Genomic DNA, 18,948 nt, shown 5'->3' on the forward strand with positions numbered 1-18,948 from the left:
TACACAACAACAAACACACAACACCTTATAGTCATGTTTATAGATGTTTTAAAAATAATTTCTTAAAGGTTTACAAATCATTTTGTAATCATGATACAGATACTAATATATATACAGTATATAAAATGTTGTGCAACAATAAACTGTTAAAATAACAAATTATAGCATTACTTATAATTAGTAAACATTATTAATTATCATTTCTTGGTTTGTTAACAGTGAATAAACAATAACTATGCAGGTGTAAGATGGCTTACCCAAGCCATTTATCACACAGTGTGACTGGCATCTCTAATGCCTATTATTTTTCATTGTCAAAGTGCTTCAATAAATGATATTGCCCTGCTGCCCTTCCTCTTACAGCACATAAACTACTCCTATAGTAATAGGTAAATAGTGTAATATGACAGCTGATAATGGTGCGGTGTCAATGGGTTCACTCTGAACTGTCACACTGAGCAACACTTAATGGCACAGAGCTCCTCTCTCACAGCCTTTCACTCTCTTATCTCATTGGTTAGCGGCTCTGAATGTCCTCACAGTGCAAAAGTCCCACCACAAAAACCCTCTTTTAACAAGAAACACATCACTTTAACGAAGCAAGATGCTCTGACTGACAGCATGCAGGGGAATGATTGGTCTTGGACAACAACGACAGTGGAGGAACTTGTTGACCACACGTTGGCTGATAGAAATCTTTATCATCTTCTTTTGTATTGAGGGTTTACATAATCCTACAATCATGGTTTTTAAAGAGTTTGTTAGCAGACAGTTAAGCAATTCAAGTAATTCAAGAAGTCTTTAAAAGGCCACTTTTTTGAAGAAACGGAAAGTAAGTATCCCACATTACATAATTACCTAAGGGCCAGTGGTTTGCTTGTTTGGCTCTAGTGTTACAGTTACAGTCTCAGATGGTGAGCACAAGTAACAGAGACATTCAATACACTAGTGATAGTTTACTGCTTACAGGAAGAAGCAGACTGTGGGAGAACATTTACTCAAAAACTACACTTTTTTTTACAATTTTGAGGTACTTGTACTTTACGTTATTTACTTACTTATTTAATTTATTTCCATTTTTAGCTCTTTATACCTCTACTCCTCTTTATTCCAGAAAGGACTACTGCACTTTTTACTCCACTACATTTATTTGACAGCTCTAGATACTTTTCAAATGAAGATTTTCACATGAAAACAATTAGATGAGTTTATATTAAAACAAGATACACTGATAAAGACTAAAGCTGTGGTTCCCAACCTGTCTGGCCAGTGACTCCTTACGAATAAATCAAGTGTCTAGTTGAGGCTTCCTGTCATGTTTCAGATGTCTAACAGTTCCACCAAATAGGTGAGATATTTCCCCTCTAAACTTTTCAGATGGTTTCATTTAGATTTCACTGTTTGAGGCCCAAAAGGTCAAATTGATCATCATTGACATGATCAAATGTCTTGTTTTCTCCGGTCAATAGTCCAAAAGCCAAATATATTAAGTTAAAGGCCTAACTTAAGGGAGGTTGGCTTCTTTTACATTTTTATCTAGTTTGTTTCTCTCACAATCATCGTTTTGACATCTACAATTTTTGCATTAATTCCAATCAGAGAGATATAATGTAGCTTTTTTTTAAAATACAGTAACACAACAGGTTGATTAACAAGCTTTACTGGAATTCTTCATTTGCTAGAGAGTTCAAATCTTCTTTGTGTTTTGCACTTCTTCACTGAGTAGAAAAGCCAGCATTACCGCAGAATAGTCTACTGACTCACATTTCTCCAGCATGAATCTCACATGACTTTCAGTGCTGAGTTTAAAGCCTCTGCAGCATCCTTCAGACTGACAAGCGATGATGAAGACTAAATCATATCCAGCTGAGCGCAGGTAGGAATGACTTGTCAAAACAATCTCCACCGCGGTCATGTTGTCCTTTTAAGAAGCTGAAAGCTCTGGCGGAATATTTATCTAATTAAACGTATGACAGAGAGATTATAGGGAAGTTATTTTGGCTGCAACTCCGTCTTGCTGGCAGCAGTCTCCCCACGGTACTGTAATTACATACCATCAGTGAAAATGTCCAGATATGTCATTATGTTAGTAGTATGAAAGGTTATTTCTAAGTCCTCCAATTCCAGGTGCTGTTGTTCCTTGTAAGAGGTGTGAGGATTCAGAGAGGGTCCGTGATAACTGTAATTTAAACACTTTCTACATCGCTGTGAATACTTAATTGAACGTTCACATTCTCTGCTTTCCGGGTGATTTCTTCTGCTGCTTTGAAGACATGGATCATCTGAATGAGAGTCTGGCGTCCTGTTTAAAATACCGCTAAACTACGAGACTGCATTTAAGACTAGAAATATACAATACGCTCCATTTCCAGAGCGCTGGGGCCACCTGCTCTCTTTATGAACTGTGAGGGACCATCATTGGACTTTGTGAATCATGAAGGGGGGATGGAATAGACCGAAATGTATGCACATTATCAAAATATTGAGATATTGATATGTGAAAAAGCATCTAATCCAAAATATATCCAACCATAAATGAGTTACTGGCATGTAGATTGGATGTTAAACTGATCAACACAAACCAGCTATAGGATTTTAGGATGAGGTTAAAGCATAGGTTCCCATTCCCAACCATAGACTGTGTATAAGAAGTAGATGTAGTCACCGTGACGTCACCCATTGTGGACTTGTGGGACATGGTTTTGAAGCCCCTCAAGTTTGGCCTTCTTGTTTTTTTTGCCAAATACAACCGAACGACAATTTTTAGGCGACCAAAATGCTATAATTAACTTTGATGAACTGAAAACACACTGTGAAAGGGTTAAAGTTCTAAAACAAAAACACGGACAACTCCCAGAACGGACAACGCTGTGGTAGCGACCTGTCAATCACAAGGTAGCCACGCCCTAAAGCATCTCCTGCTTTATGGTCTACCCTAAATGGGACCATAATTTACTAAATGCACATCATGCTGTATTGAAAAAGACTTGAAGCTAGCGATTGAAACCATAAACTCATGTTTACAATGTTTACTGAGGTAATAAATCAAGTGAGAAGTAGGCTCATTTTCTCATAGACTTCTATACAATCGGACTTCTTTTTGCAACCAGAGGAGTCGCCCCCTGCTGGCTGTTAGAAAGAATGCAGGTTTAAGGTACTTCAGCATTGGCTTCACTTTTCAGACCCAGAGGTTGACGCCTGCTCCCAACCCTTGGACCACAGGCCTCAGAACACGTACTACTGGACCACAAGGAAACCATATGATTCAGCAATCTCTCTCACACACACACACAGGAGTGGTAAGTGTGTAACTACTCACTGCGGTCTTTAGTAGGCAGGTGTCCTCTCCGAGATAACAGAGCTCTCCTGAACAACTGGTCTCCATCCACAGGTGATCCCCGTTGGCTGCGTTCTCCTGCAGAGACACCGACAGAGAAAGGAAAGAGAGACAAAGAGAGAGAGAAAGAGAGAGAGAGGGAGGAAATAATGATATAATAACTCCCATTATCCCTCTGCATCTCTCACTCACATTAAACTGCAACCATATGCACATAAACACTCGGCAGTGAAAGCGGTCAACAAGTGTGTCAAGCACATAATTGACGCTGCTGAGGAGGCGGGTAATTTCGCAGTGCATGTTAATGTAAGGTGCTAATCAAAACACTACAGGAGCTGCTGATTCAAGTGCAAACACACACCTATACGCATGTAAACATGTACGCGTGCATGTACACTGCATGTATGTACAGTATGTGTCACTACAGTAGGTTCATCGTGCAGCTTTCAGAAGGTGTTTGTGTCTTAGTGGTTGATTTACAGTGTCATCAGGACCTGGCTTGATACTACATATGTACACAAAGTGATGCAGTAGTTTTCTCTGCTTCAGAACCTAAAATATTGAAAATGCAATCACACCATCTTTCTGCAAGAATTAAACTATATTAGAGCTGCAACGATTAATCGATTAGTTGTCAACTATTAAATTAATCGTCAACAATTTCAATAATCGATTAATCGGTTTGCATTTTCTTTGAAAAAATAAGTCAAAATTCCAGCTTCTTAAATGTTTCACCATTTTCTGACATTTTATAGACCAAACAACTAATCGATTAACCAAGAAAATAATCAACAGATTAATCGACAATGAAAATAATCATTAGTTGCAGCCCTAAACTATATACTGTATGAGAAATAAATTAGACTAATAATACTTAAATGAGTCTGTCAGCTCAACAAGCTGGTCAGAAGTTGAATTAATATATTTTAGATGGTCAATTATGATAATTATATTAGGTTAAATATGGAGTAAAATGCGCTTGTGATAGCAGGATTATTGCTATAAGATACTGTTCAAAGCAGAATATACAGCAGTAAAAAATACTGTAGGTAACAGATCAATCAATCATAATGGTCTGCATCAGGCTACTGCATTAGTATTATTACTTTGGTTGGTCTGTCACATCAGTTTTACATCTGTTTTAATGCTGCTTTTAATAAATGCAAGGTAACAGAATCAAATATTGGTTTTAGTATTCAGTTCGGAGGCTCCACAGTCTCATGGAATTACTTGTTAAGGTCTCCAAAGCTAAAATAAAATAATTAGTGGGGGGTAACGAAGGGATAAAAAGCTGAGAAAACTCCTGAAAAATAATAATTCTGCCTTGTTTTTTGTGTGTTTTAAACAAAGATGTTTTAGTTTAAAGTGCAGTACACATTTCTCCTAATTGGCTGCATTTTTGCAGATGTATTTCTCATATAGTAATTACTGAAATGTTGATGATTAGTGACCAAACAGAGCTGGACTGAGATAAGAAAAGAAGCTGTCTGATCTTTTCTAATCTCTCTCTCACTTCTCTCTGACGATAAACCACAGTAATAATCGCCTCTGCCACAGTACAACAAACCACTTTCATTGGCCATTTGTATACATTTGCATTTCCTGCTCCTATATCTTGTGATCCTACATACTGTAAGAATGGAAAAAATACAAAAATCAGTTCGCAGTTATGCCTCTTTTCTGTCATTTTGCTAAAACCTTGGCACACAGTGAGTACGGACAAACACTATCTGACTCATTAGCACCTAAAGGGGCCATAACACCGTAGTAAACCAACTCCTAAGTGTATATTAATGAGTGATTAAGTAGAGTGATTATATATAAGTGTGTCGTGCAGAGAGCTAAAGGCCAGCGATGACGTGGTGGAAGTGTCCCTGCAGACTGAGCCAGAGGGGAACCTCAGATGTGGGTTTGTCTACTAACACCTTCCAATTAATAAAACAGCACGTTTTATTTAATATTCATTATTGATGGATGAGTCACTCAGTGTGTAACTTTACAGTCTAATCCAAAAGTGAGACTTTAAATCTCCCACACTGACATCCTTGTTCTTGAACTGGATTACACAGGATGTATTTTTAGCTGATTCTTTTAAATGAAGTATTTCTGAGGCTGTTTTTGATCCTTGTTTGTTTCCTTCTCTTTCTGAGTTAAACCTCCCTCTGTCACAATCATTCTTTTCTTGTTGAATCAGATAAAATTAGAAGCTTTGCCTTTCTTCCGTTGAGCTCATTGCTAACAAGGTACAGTTGGCAGCGGTTATTTCTGGTCAGACTATCAATAAAATCAGTTCTAAGAGGAGCTTAGATTGTTTTTGTAACTGCAGACCAGAATGACTGAATGTGCAGTGGATTTCCTGAAAAACTGTGGTGCAATATACAAATATTTTGCGTTATTTTGCTAGAAAAAACTAGTTGAAAAGTTGTTTACAGAACTGGTTTTACCCTCTGAGACCCACAATAGACCCATTTTTGTAATTTATATGGGGATACAGGAGGTCTTTAGGGGGAGATAGCAGGTCAACAGTAGATGTCACATAGAAGTGGTGTACATTATCTGAAAACTGGGGACCTGAAGATTGTAAAAGTAAATAAGGGCTGAGAACATTATGATATAATTATGATAGCCATCCCCATGCTCTATTATGTCTCATAAGTTGTTGCAGCAATTTTTGGGTTGATGTCATTTATTACACAGATTTGGTGCTAAATTTAAAAAAATTTTACCAATCGAGAATTGATCAAAATTATCAATAATCCCTCCAAAATACCACATTAAGACACCAAGACCTTGAGGAACACCATAGAAAAAGCCATGTTTTGATTTGGTATCAAAAACTTTTGACATTTTGAGATTTCTGCAAGAATTGAATTTTTTGCTGATTGGATGGCGAGCACTTCTGTTGTGTAAACTGCTCTGAAACCCCCTTTTTGTGAATCTAGCTAGGAAAGCCATCCATTCTCTGAATGCTCTAGGTCTTTAGTTTGTGGCTGTAAAGTTTCATGAGGCTGGGATTATCCTAGAGGTCACCACAGGTCATTTTATACAATAAGGTCAAGTTTCAAATGGTCTCACTACAATGAAATGGCTACTATGGGGACTAACATCATCACACATGAATACAGCTGGGCTCATTGGATCCACGAGAGTCTCAGCTTTACAGTGATACACAATTTATGTAATTCAAGACTGTTTAGGGACCCCAGTATGCAGAAATATTCAAATACCTAATTTTAGAAAAGGTAAAAATAACACATTTATACTGCATTCAAAAAACTGCTTGTGATTATCATAAAGTGGGCATGTCTGTAAAGGGGAGACTCGTGGGTACCCAGAGAACCCATTTTCATTCACATATCTTGAGGTCAGAGGTTAAGGGACCCCTTTGAAAATGGCCATGTCAGTTTTTCCTGGACCTGGTTTTATAATACGGGTACCAAATGATTCTTTAGGTTTTCTAGTTTCATATGATACCTTAGCTTCACTCTAGCCCTAAAACTGAACCTGCTAGATTCTCTGAAAGACAGTAAAGTCGGTCAGGATCGCCCGCGATCTAATGTCTTTACCAATGTCCTATTTTTATTCACATGGATTTCAGTGGATTTCAAAATGTCTTGTTGCACTTTTTGACCTTTGCTGTGTAATTTGCGGAGTTGTTTCATGGCATTTTTCCGAGTGCTTTCCACATCAACTTGGCATTTCCCTAAGCGTTGGGTCTTTGCTACACATCAAAGTGTTTTAAATTGTCTCTTTAGTTTTGTGAAGCAAATGAAATCCATTAAATTCAAATAAACTCAGAAAAAGTCACATTTCATAAAGTCCTGACTCACAAAACTTTTTTCCCCCCACGCTCAGTTATCAAGACATTTTCTTCTAATGATCAAAAAGCCAAAAAGATAATTTGATGCTTTGCATTTCCACATGAACATACGGCTGTAGAAACCAGTCTGCTAACAAATCTGCTGGCTTTAAAATCCAAATGTCATTCAGTGAGTCAGCCAGAGAGAATAAAGACAGCTGAGACGTGGGACAACTGTCTTTTTGTGCAGTATTTGAACACATATTAATGTATAATATGCATGATGTATAAGTCTGTATGTGTAAAATCTAGCAAAACGTAATGCAATAAATACACATAAACAACAAGAAGTGTATGTGCATGTCTGACCGTCCAGTCCACGCCGGTATGCAGGTCCTTGTTGGGCCCGTTGGATGCAGGAGGCAGGGAGGGTTGAGGGGGACCGAGGTGCTGAAAGCCTGAACGGGAGATCGCTTTCCTAAAAACAAACACAAAACAAACAAGAAACCTTATTAACAATCACAAACAAAAGCCTGTAAAGAGACAAATCCACCCTGTCATCCTCGTGTATTATGACACAGCTCTCTCACCACAGAGAGAACTAGATTTCAGCATGTAAATTAATTATTCACGGTGGTTTGAGACCACATTTCAGTGGGTTCAGCTGCAGATATTTGGTGGAGGAGAAGTGGGAACAGCTTGGAGGAGAGACTGCCAGCAGCACTTTGTGGGGTGACGGAGACGGATCTGTTCTGTCGGAGGATGAGTCAGCAGTTATCTCTCTCTGCATGTTTCAGTCTTTGACTCTCGCCCTGTTATACTTCCTCTTCTCATTCTCTGTCATCTATATGTTTATTATCTATTTCTCTGATTTATTCACCATCTCCAACTTCTTCATCCCAGTTTGTACCCATCACATCACTGCCTCTCTATGTGCATTAGCTTGTAAAGCTATGCAAGGACATTAACCACCAAAGATGGGGAATGCAACCTAAACAAAATTACGTTCCAGATCTGTGTGCTATTAGTGAGACAGTAGAAGAAGTTAGCAAGTGGCCCAATATACTGTGGCCAGATATAATTTATATACACTTATTTGGTGGAGAAACCTAGCGTGTAACTTTACACCAGCGAGAAATTACGACAAGTCACTTATGCTTACAACTACGTTATCTGTGGTCATGCACAGAACGTAAAAAATACCATGAAACACCCAGAGTTGTGAGTTTATTGAGTTCTAATATGGACGCTCAACACGTTAACAGCCATAGCGATGCTGTAGTTTTGGTTTAACGAGTGACCGTGTTAACTGGTGACTCTCAGCCAAATGCGTAGTTGTTGCTCGTAGCGACGGCAGCTATTGAAAACACCAAAAGGACATGTAGGTGTCCTTGTAAATTTTAAATACATGTAATGTATTTGTATGTAATGTAATGTAAATAAACGTAATTTTAAATACATACTCATCTGCGTATATTATCTACGCCAACCATTTACGTAAGTTTCCACGAGCAACCACGGACATATTCGGCTGAAAGTCACCAGTTAACACAGTAACTCATTAACCCAAAACATCTGTTGCGCTGAAACGGTCGTAATCACGATGGAATTCAGTAGAACTCGAGTGTGCTGTTGGAATATCGATTCTCACAACCGAACACGCAACAACCAGACATGTTTAAAGCTTGCAAACTCGTCTGGATGGCTGGGGCCAAAACGCCACTTCCGTTGCCAACATGCGCACGCATATTTATGATGATATCGGCTGTAAAAGGGTCTATATATTGTAACCATTCTCTGTAAGAAACATGGTTGTTTGGTGCCCACATTAAAAACTGAAATGTCACCTTCAGAGAAAGGTACATTTTAAAATGTTGCATGTTTTTGTATTATGTGAAATTTGTGTGTATGTACAAATAGGGCTCTCGCAGTAACCGCAATATTGTAAAACTATTGACAAGCCAGCCACAGGGGATGGCAAACACCGCCACAACCACCACTATCAGGACCGGTGCCACGAGATGGATCTGAAACATACTGTTATTTCAGGACCACGGACAGCACTGTTTAATCTGCGTTGTCAAGTTTATCTATTAGATCTGACCTCACGGCACGCTGTACGCGATGTGATTAAAGGCTATTTGCGTAGAGCTGCAAACTTCCGTACTTTTTTGCAGATCTGGAGAATGCAGAATACCTGAATTAGAAGACACGACTTTTATAGTAAATTGGTAATTCTAGGAATGAATGGATGTGTGTGTCTGTCAATGGAAAAGGCTGCATCGTAGCATCTGACCCTCCTGTTGAAAGTTTCAGTGGCCGTCGGTCTAAAATTATCAACCAGGACAAAGAGGAGTCCACTTACACACTCTGTAACCTGATGACACACCCTGACACACACACACACACACATATATTTGCATGTACTCACCCTCACGACTCTTGGGATATAAATAGTATAGCGTGGGTGACAACAGCACAAATGCAAGGACGTATGGTGACTGGACATATGCCACATATAATGGGATCACACACACACACACACACACACACACACTGATAAAGGATGTCTTATTGTTGAAGTGTTTTGTAGTCCTCATTTCCTTTAGGTTTTGATGACTTGCAGTCATAACCGCTGAGATCTGATGACATGGCAACATGCTACTGTGGCAGCGAGTCCATTAAGGGAAGTAACCCGAGCGGTCAGACGATCAGACAGGTTGTGTTAACGAACCCACAGTTTTATTGAAACCACTTGTTTGGAAGTGAAACCAAAAGACAGAAACCGAATCTACAGAATGTGTGAAGGTAACAGGATGTAAAAGCAGACTGAGCTTGTGTGTGGTTTGCGTTGTTTTGTTGTTTATATCAAAAACTGTATATAAGACATAGTCACCGTGACGTCACCCATTGGTTTGCGGACTGCCGTTTTGAAACCTGGAGTTTTTTGGGGGTTTTTTGGAACCAGAAGTGACACGAGAGGAATGCTGAATAAGACATTTTTAGGTGACTAAAATGTTAAATTAACTTTAATGAACTGCAAACACACTGTGAAAGGGTTAAAGTTGTAAGACGAAAACACGGACCTCTCCCAGACCAGGCAACGCCATGGTAGCGACCTGTTAATCACAAGGTAGTCCCGCCCTAAAGTCATCCCCTGCTTTATGGTCTATTTGACTCTAAATGGGACCATAATTTACTAAATGAACATCATGCTGTATTGAAGAAGACTTCAAACTAGCGATTGAGACCATAAACTCATGTTTACAATGTTTACTGAGGTAATAAATCAAGTGAGAAGTAGGCTCATTTTCTCATTGACTTCTATACAATCAGACTTCTTTTAGCAACCAGAGGAGTCGCCCCCTGCTGGCTGTTAGAAAGAATGCAAGTTTAAGGCACTTCAGCATTGGCTTCACTTTTCAGACCTTGTCTATTGCTGGTTGAGGTTGAGCCAATTTCAAATGCATTAATACATTTTTGATAGTTAAATCTATATACTAAACAGTTCTTGGGTAAATGTTAGTTACTTTCCACCACTTTATTAAAACAGGAAGTGAAAATGAAGGTAAACGTTTTACTTTTCTGATTCAGGTTTGACCTTCTGCACTTCCTGTTGTGGGCACACAGTTTTTCCAACACAGTGGATTACAGAAATAGATATTTTATTGTTTTCATAAATACAACTGGGGGTTTGTTTCCAACCTGTCTGACTGACTGTGTTGCTGCTCTCAGCCATTAAGTCGTTGAGTTAACTATGATCATAACTAGTAGAAATAACGGCCAAAACTATGGAAATGAGATCCTGATTGAACACCCAACACACACACTTAAACCTGCTGCTTATTGCCCTGTCTGAATGTTGAGCGGTGAGGATTATTATAACCTGATTATGGTTGATCAGATATGAATGAATAGGCTGTGTGTTGTTGTGTGCATGCACGTCTATTCATAATGAAACAAGTGTTTTTTTGAGAGGGAAAGTCAGAGCTTCTAAAAAAAGACTCAGCTGCATTGATGTACTAGACCAGGGGTGCACACACTTTTTCAGCATGCGAGCTACTTATAAAATGACCAAGTCAAAATGATCTACTGTAATGGCAATTTTCATATCTGCAGTTTAACACTGTACCTTTAGATAATCTCAGGGCCTCACATGTTCAACTTCTTCACCATAGGACAGTGACCTGACATTTTAGATCTCTGTAACTGCAAACAACAGATTGCTGAAATACTTGTTATGTCTTGTGATGCTCTGTTGTCTGCTGTGTGCTGACGCATTGATACACTTTCTATCCTTCTCTTCTTTTCTTCTTTGCACTTATCTTCATGTTATGCTTTAAATGTATAAATACTGACTACTCTTTGTATTCGGGGCTCACTTGCCACAGTCCACAACAGGTGGCTGTGCTCGTGAGTCCATCTGCAGTCCATCTGCAGATGTTTTAGTTATTAATGTATGCCTTTTTATTAAATTCACTGAAAGACAAGTTGTTACGTTGGTTTGTGTCTTGTTTTAACAGAAACTGCCACCACACTACCTACTATAAAAATGCAAAACATATATTTATTTATAAATATATTGAGTATTCTTTATATGTACAATATATGTTGGTGTACCTTGCATAACTGCATGAACCCATATTGTACAATATAACTCTGTACATTTTTTGTCATTACCTTACTCTGATGACTTGCACTGAATGGAATCAGCCAGGGATGCATAGTCCGGACAGTAGCTGCTGATAGCCAGCCTCAAGCACACTTCCAAATGATCATCAGTCAAGGTGGAACGGTATTTGGACTTAATAATCTTCATGTGGGAAAAGGCTGACTCGCATAAATAAGTGGAGCCGAATAATGCAGTCATGGAGGTAGCACATTTCCTCATGTTGAGGTACTTTTCCTCTGTGAGTAAGTTCCAGAACTGTCCATGAGCCCTGGACTTAAGCTGAATGTCAGCTTGTAGTGTCAAAATCTCATCCTCCACTCCAGATGAGTTCAGGTGAAACAGTGTTGCAATTTTTGATGCAAGTGAATCAGCCTCAGCATCTTCCCGAAAAGGGTAGCACATGAATGTAGCGACTGGCTCCAGTAAAACAAAGTCTTGAAAGCATCTGTCAAACTCTGACAGACAGTTCTCAAGCTGCTCTGATAGGCTGACGTCTATTTTTTAATTTTTTTTTTTTTTTTTTTAATGCCATGCGATCTACCCACACTACCTTTGCGATCGACCGGTAGATCGCGATCGACGTATTGGGCACCCCTGTACTAGACGTACTCATCACAAAACAAGGTAAATGGGAATACACACTTAAAATATGCAAACACACACACACTCTCATTCAGAGGTCAAAGGGCAACACTATATTTGAGTGAGTCCTAATCTACTAAAAGCAGACAGGATCACCGGCATTAAGGCTCACTCCTAAAATCTAAACACAAACAAAATCTGCAGTGTGGTCTGCACACAGCAACCACGTTAGCGCACACACACAAACTCACTTTGACTCAGAGTTATTTTAAGTAGATTTGTCCACAAAAAAAAGGCAGTAAAAGGCAGCATGAATCTAAAAATAAATGTAGTTTAAAAGCATGTAGATGAAGAGGAATGACAAAGCCAAACAAAGCAAATCACACCACATCATCCAGGAATATCTGTGCTGTTTGTTTTTGTCTTCTTACGTAATACTTCGTCCAAATACAGAAAAAACACTTTACATGCAGAGTCAAGAATGAAATGGAAATAAGAAGCAGAGATAAAGGAAAGAATGAGAAATGAGATGCTGAGAGATCGGCATGTACCAAATTAAAAAGCCATTTCATCAGTGTTGCAAAAGGTCGGCACATTCACTGGAGGTGTTATAAGCTGTTATCAGTCCAACTTGACTTCCAAGAATGTTGTAGTAGTAACTTGTACATACAATTTCATAAAGGTTAATTCGTCTCTATTTCGAGTCCGTCTCCTGAAACCGTCTCCTAACCCTCCTGGATCAATGGGTCGACAGAAGCGTAATTCCAGCTCCAGTTGAATCATCACAACATTATCAAATGTCTTGAAAGCTTGAAAAATATGCCACCAACTTTCAAGCCGCTATATATAATGTAGAATTTTAAATTTTCCAACTTTTGGCACCAACATCAGTAGTATCAAAAAGACACTGTGGTATACAGCGCTGCATGTCAAAATCTGTGATACACTGATCTGATAATTATGGGCTGAGAACAACATATCTTTCATCTGGGTTGTTTTGTTTTTCTATAAACAAAAAGTTGTGACATCACAATAATTTGATATCTTTTTTTGCTCCAACCAGTGTGAGAGAAAGTGTGGAACATGTAACACACATTAAATGACCGTAGGGAACAGAGACTCAACAAACATTTGGGATATCAAACCCCGTATGTCACGTAACGACCAGTATATAGAAGTATTCAGATTCTTTCTTTATAAAACAGCATATTTGTCCACTCCCATGTTGATAAGAGTATTAAATACTTGACAAATCTCCCTTTAAGGTACATTTTGAACAAACAGAAAATGTGTGATTCGATCGACAGCCCTATTAACTACCCATTCGTGAAATGAAATCGCACACTTTAGGATCCTCCTTACTCCGGGAATATGCACCAACATTAATGGTTGAGAGAGAGGAATTTAACAATGTACGAGACGCGCAACAGAATACACCACCAGAATCATAAACCACAGAGCAGCACATCGTCCATTGTAAATAAATAGAACATTTTCCAACGACCACCAAATCACACTTCAGGATTTTCTCATACTAATGATCAAATTCAGAGTGATAAAAAACGTATTTATTTAAAACGGCGTATGCAACAGTAGCTGACTAGGCTGCTGCAGAAGTAAAAAAGATATCAACCAATTATACAGCTATCTGCTCTTTCCTGCTCCAAACTATCGTTATTATATCGGCCTTTAAAAACCCACTCTAGGTCGACCTCTAAAAGAGGGCATCAAGACTCGACAAGATTAAATTAATTGAAGTCAAACAGTCGAAATAATGGATGAATACTCATCTGTACAACCAAAACTGACATATTTTTACAGATCTTGACATGAATGGAGTCTCCCCGGCTAATGTCACATTTAAACATGTCAGGTCGGGAGACAGAAACACACTCGGTGTGTTAGAGCCTCCGGTGCCGAGATTAAACTGAACCCTGAACAGTGGAGTTGAATGCAGCTGCTCCCAGTTCAAACACCACCTACTCTCTCTCTCTCTCTCCCTGCCTCTGGAACTAATCGCTCTCCTCTTCCTCCTCCTCTTCCTCCTCTCTTGTCTCCTTTTTGTCTTCTCTATCACCATCACCTCGTCCCCCTCTAATCTCCTCTCTTTTCATTCCTGCTCCTCCTCTGCTCTTCTTTTCTCATCCTCCCCCTTGTCTCCTCTCCTCCTCCTCTTCTTCTTCCTACTCCTCGTCCTCCTCCTCTTCTTCCAGCAGAGGTGGGTTGTCAGCGTTGCCATGACGACGGCACAGCGGGAGCATCGGCAGCTCATCCAGTAATTATATTGGTAGAGAATCGGCTGTGTGTGTGTGTGTGTGTTTCAGCAACTTTATCAGTAAACTGTAAATGCGGTTACTTAGACAGAAGTCTCATCACCCAACGTGGGATGACACATATACTGTATACTGTATATACTCGCACGCAGCTCATATACCGTCTTCATTTCACAGCCTACACACCGAGGATGATGCAATCTGAGTTATTCCTCAACTGTTCTCTAAATACAGATCCTCGGTAACTATGTAAGGAGGGATCAACCGTTACAAACTGTTTATGCCGTATTCAGGTGATTAAGGTGGAAAGAAAACAGGCTTCTGGTGGTGGGTAACAATCCCACACTGGTGCAACCTCCTCCACACCAGTCATTTAACCAGTTCCTGTGTACTCGGCGTGCCTCGACACAGCCAGGCAGCCAAACACTGTTTATGATTAATGATAAAGTAAGAACAAAAGTAATAGGCACACAAAAGGAAAGGCAGCTGCAAGTGGGAGGAATGGAATTGAACATCTTCTGACTGGTGGAGCAGAGGATGTTGTGATTATATGTGGGAAGAAGTTGGTTGACAAAGGAGACACAACTGCACCAGTGTGGGTTTAGTGTTAAACCAGCTTCTCTCTGCAGGCAAATCTTTGCTCAACGGAAAAAAGAAAAATTACTTTAAAAACTCTTTTTTTACAAGAACAGAAGTTGAACTATGTGGTTAATTGCAGTATGCTTTGCTGTCATAAGCATTATTTTTTGTTTGTTAAAAGCACTGAGTGGGAAACGTGTGTTTCTTCATCAGAAATTGTGCAAATACATCTTCATACGCAACACAATCTCTGAAGTGTTTCTGCAGATTATGAAGTTTTAAGCAGCTGTCAGATGTGCATATTCAATACTTTAAGAACAACTTGCAAGAAACAATTCTACTTTTGTTTTATAAATGATTATTTATAAAGTCAAACTTTTACTTTCTTTGAGGAGAGTCATGCTGGTCATGTTACTCAGAGAGGTAGGGAACAACTAGTCGATTAATCGATTAGTCGTCTGACTAAGCAAATGCCAAAAATACACTAGTTCCAACATGTTAATTGTGAATATTTGTGAGTTTTCGTAGTCATTTATGATTGTAAATTTAATATCTTTTGGTTTTGGAAGGATGATGATCGCACAAAAAAGCAATTTGAAGATTTTTCAAACATTTTACTGGCGAACGATAAACGATACACAATACACAGGGTGGTGGGCGAAAAGTCATCCTTTTTCCATGTCGTTTAAACCAGAGTTTACCTTAGCTGAACTAAAATTGATCTTCAGTTATGAAATGAGTAAAAACCAAGAAGGTCAAGTTTTCAGAACATCCCTATACTTTTGTATGATGAGTAACATCTATATCAAAACATGTATTCAGCACCAACAGAAGCTGAACACCTGCACAAACACCTGACACCAACAGAAGTGAGAATCAGCCTTGAACAGCCCGCAGCGGCAGTCAGAGCCATTCAGCTCCAGCCTGACATTTAGACTGGGTCACATGAAGCAGCAATCTCAAGAATTGATTAGTTTCACTACTGGTTAACAGAGAAACGCTGCTTATAAAAGACACAGTTAACAGCCGCTCTCATCACTCACCTGAAGCCGAGAAGCCGGTGAAACCAACGCACCTTTTTCACCCTCCCTCTCCTCCCTCCCCGTCCACCTGCTCCTACATTTATCATTACTATCCTCAAAGCTTCTTTCTCTTATTCTGCTGCTAACATCCTCGTCTCCCGGACTGAACCAACCTACAGTTATCTCCCAGCACACTCGCAGCAGCACGGGTCAGGTAATTATGCCAATCAACGTGACAGGCAGCGGCGACCTGACACCAGACATCTGAGCTCCGCGCTGTGTAACAATGTGCGTGTGTTTTTTGATTCGGGTTGAAGTTACATAGGTAGTACAGAGTTACGATTTAGCTCGAGATTAGGGCTGAGGTTATACATCAGGCTTGAGGATTGGCCAAAGCACCGGTGAGATTCAGGTTATGGTTTTAGGAAATGAATGCGGTCAATGAAACAGTAAGTGAGAGAGCAGTAGTGTCCAATGAACTATGACACTAGATCCACTACACCTCACCTCCATCCTCAACTCTCCCCCACCTGTTGTTAGATTAAAGTCTGGTTGCAAAAAGAAGTCTGATTGTATAGAAGTCTATGAGAAAATGAGCCTACTTCTCACTTGATTTATTACCTCAGTAAACATTCTAAACATGAGTTTATGGTCTCAATCGCTAGTTTCAAGTCTTCTTCAATACAGCATGATGTTCATTTAGTAAATGATGGTCCCATTTAGAGTCAAATAGACCATAAAGCAGGGGAAGCTTAAGGGCGGGGCTACCTTGTGATTGACAGGTCGCTACTACGGCGTTGTCCGGTCTGTGAGTTTTCTGTGTTTTCGTCTTACAACTTTAACTCTTTCACAGTGTGTTTTCAGTTCATGAAAGTTAATTGTAACATTTTGGTCGCCTAAAAATGTCTTATTAAGCGCCACTTCACGAAGATAGCGACGGCCTAAAAACGCCAAACTCAAGGCTTCAGAACAGTTGTCTCCAAACCAACGGGGTGACGTCACAGTGACTACGTCCACTTCTTATAAACAGTCGATGATCTTACCTCGGAAGTCCTCCTAAAAGTTCCTCACATTTTTTCCCATTAACAGGTTTTTTGGGAGAGTTTTTTCTTATCTGAATTGAGGTTCTAAGGACAGAGGGTGTCGTATGCTGTACAGATTGTAAAGCCCCTTGGGGCAAATTTGTGATTTGTGATATTGAACTATATAAATAATATTGACTTGACTTAACTTAACTAAGAGTTCCTCTTAAGACCTATTCAAAAAGCTGCTAGGAGCAACTTTCACTAAGTGACTACTAAGAGAAGAGAAGTTTTCAGTTCATTAAAGTTAATTCTAACCTTTTTGGTCGCTTAAAAATGTCATATTCATCGTTCGGTTTTACTTAGCTCCACCCTCTCGTGGCACTTCTAGTTGCAAAAAACCAAGATGTCGACTGCCAAAATGTCGAACTCGAGGCTTCACAACGGTAGTCCACAAATCAATGGGTGACATCACAGTGACTAGGTGCACTTCCTATGTTACAGAGTCAACAATATCAATCAATAATCAATCTGTAATGTGAAGGTACATTTTCTTACAATTCAACAGACAAAGCAGTCTGACTCACTGATGCACAACACTGCTAACCTGATAAAAACAGAGACATTAAAGCAATAGCTAACTCGGTATTCAACCAAAAATACCATCACATTATCAATACCATGATATTGGTTATAAACGTTGCCCTTTAAATCAACAGTATATAGTTCAATAAAAGGAGAAAATGGTTTCTTTGCACCTCCATCCTTCTATTGCTTCCCATTTTCTGCCCCTTCTCCTCTACGTCTCCTTCCCCCCTTTATTCCCTTACAGGTGAATCTGCTCTATTTTTAGAACATTGCGTAAGATAGATAACCTGGCAAAGGCAACCTGAGACACACATTCACACACACAAGCATGACCTCATGCTTTTACACTCACACACACACACCCACACACACATGTATCAGTTGTATTAAGCGAGGCATTTAGCTGAATGTTTGTGCGGCTCAGAGGCTGATATGGGGATTTAAAGGCCAAGAAGACTTTTTTAGCCGTTTTATTCTGATGGGGAATTTAATTCTTGACAGTGCAGAGAAAAAAAAACTGCGTTCCAGTCGGATTAGACATTTAAATGTCTCCTTGTGACCAAAAATAAAATAATATAGAAGAGCAGATGGAATTAATACACATTGTCAAATAATAAAAAGCTGTTTTGACACAAGGATTTCAACAAGAAAAGAGTGTGATTACTCAATTGTGTCGCCTTGAACACATTATTTTTTATAGAACAATTTTCTATAAGGAAAGAGGACAGTCACTTTAAATGATTTGGCATGTAGTTGGGGAAAGGGAAAGCACTTGCCAACGACTGCAGATACCTGCTGCTGTATTCACATAACATCCTGAGGCCAAGTGTAGCTCCTAAACTGGCTGAGTTAGGAGAAAAATAAATGGCGTGTCAGTTTCTAACTAAGACTTATAATAATAATAATTCACGAAGCACTTTAGTCCTAAAAGTAGGTCCTATAAGTTATTTTGAGATGTGAGAGACTTTCAAGCTTGTCAAGCTATAAAAGAATGAATTAATGACTGATAATAAACTTTAATCCACATTTGATGGTGATGACCATTTAATAAATGGATTCAATCAACTCACCAAT

At 39.2% G+C, this 18,948-nt stretch overlaps 1 protein-coding gene across 7 annotated transcripts in view; it reads right to left on the reverse strand.

Annotated features, from left to right (window-relative positions):
- Nucleotides 1–18,948, reverse strand: part of dgki (diacylglycerol kinase, iota) — a 78,979-nt gene that overhangs the window by 29,503 nt on the left and 30,528 nt on the right. For all 7 annotated transcript variants that reach the window (XM_037760601.1, XM_037760606.1, XM_037760602.1 and 4 more), the window contains exons 2-3: nt 7,506–7,614; nt 3,320–3,415 (exon numbers count right to left, since the gene is read on the reverse strand). In XM_037760601.1, the coding sequence (XP_037616529.1) occupies nt 3,320–3,415; nt 7,506–7,614 (205 nt within the window). The remainder of the gene's footprint in view (nt 1–3,319; nt 3,416–7,505; nt 7,615–18,948) is intronic.

This window comes from Sebastes umbrosus, chromosome 23, assembly GCF_015220745.1.
Source record: "Sebastes umbrosus isolate fSebUmb1 chromosome 23, fSebUmb1.pri, whole genome shotgun sequence".
Classification (NCBI taxonomy): Eukaryota; Metazoa; Chordata; class Actinopteri; order Perciformes; family Sebastidae; genus Sebastes; species Sebastes umbrosus.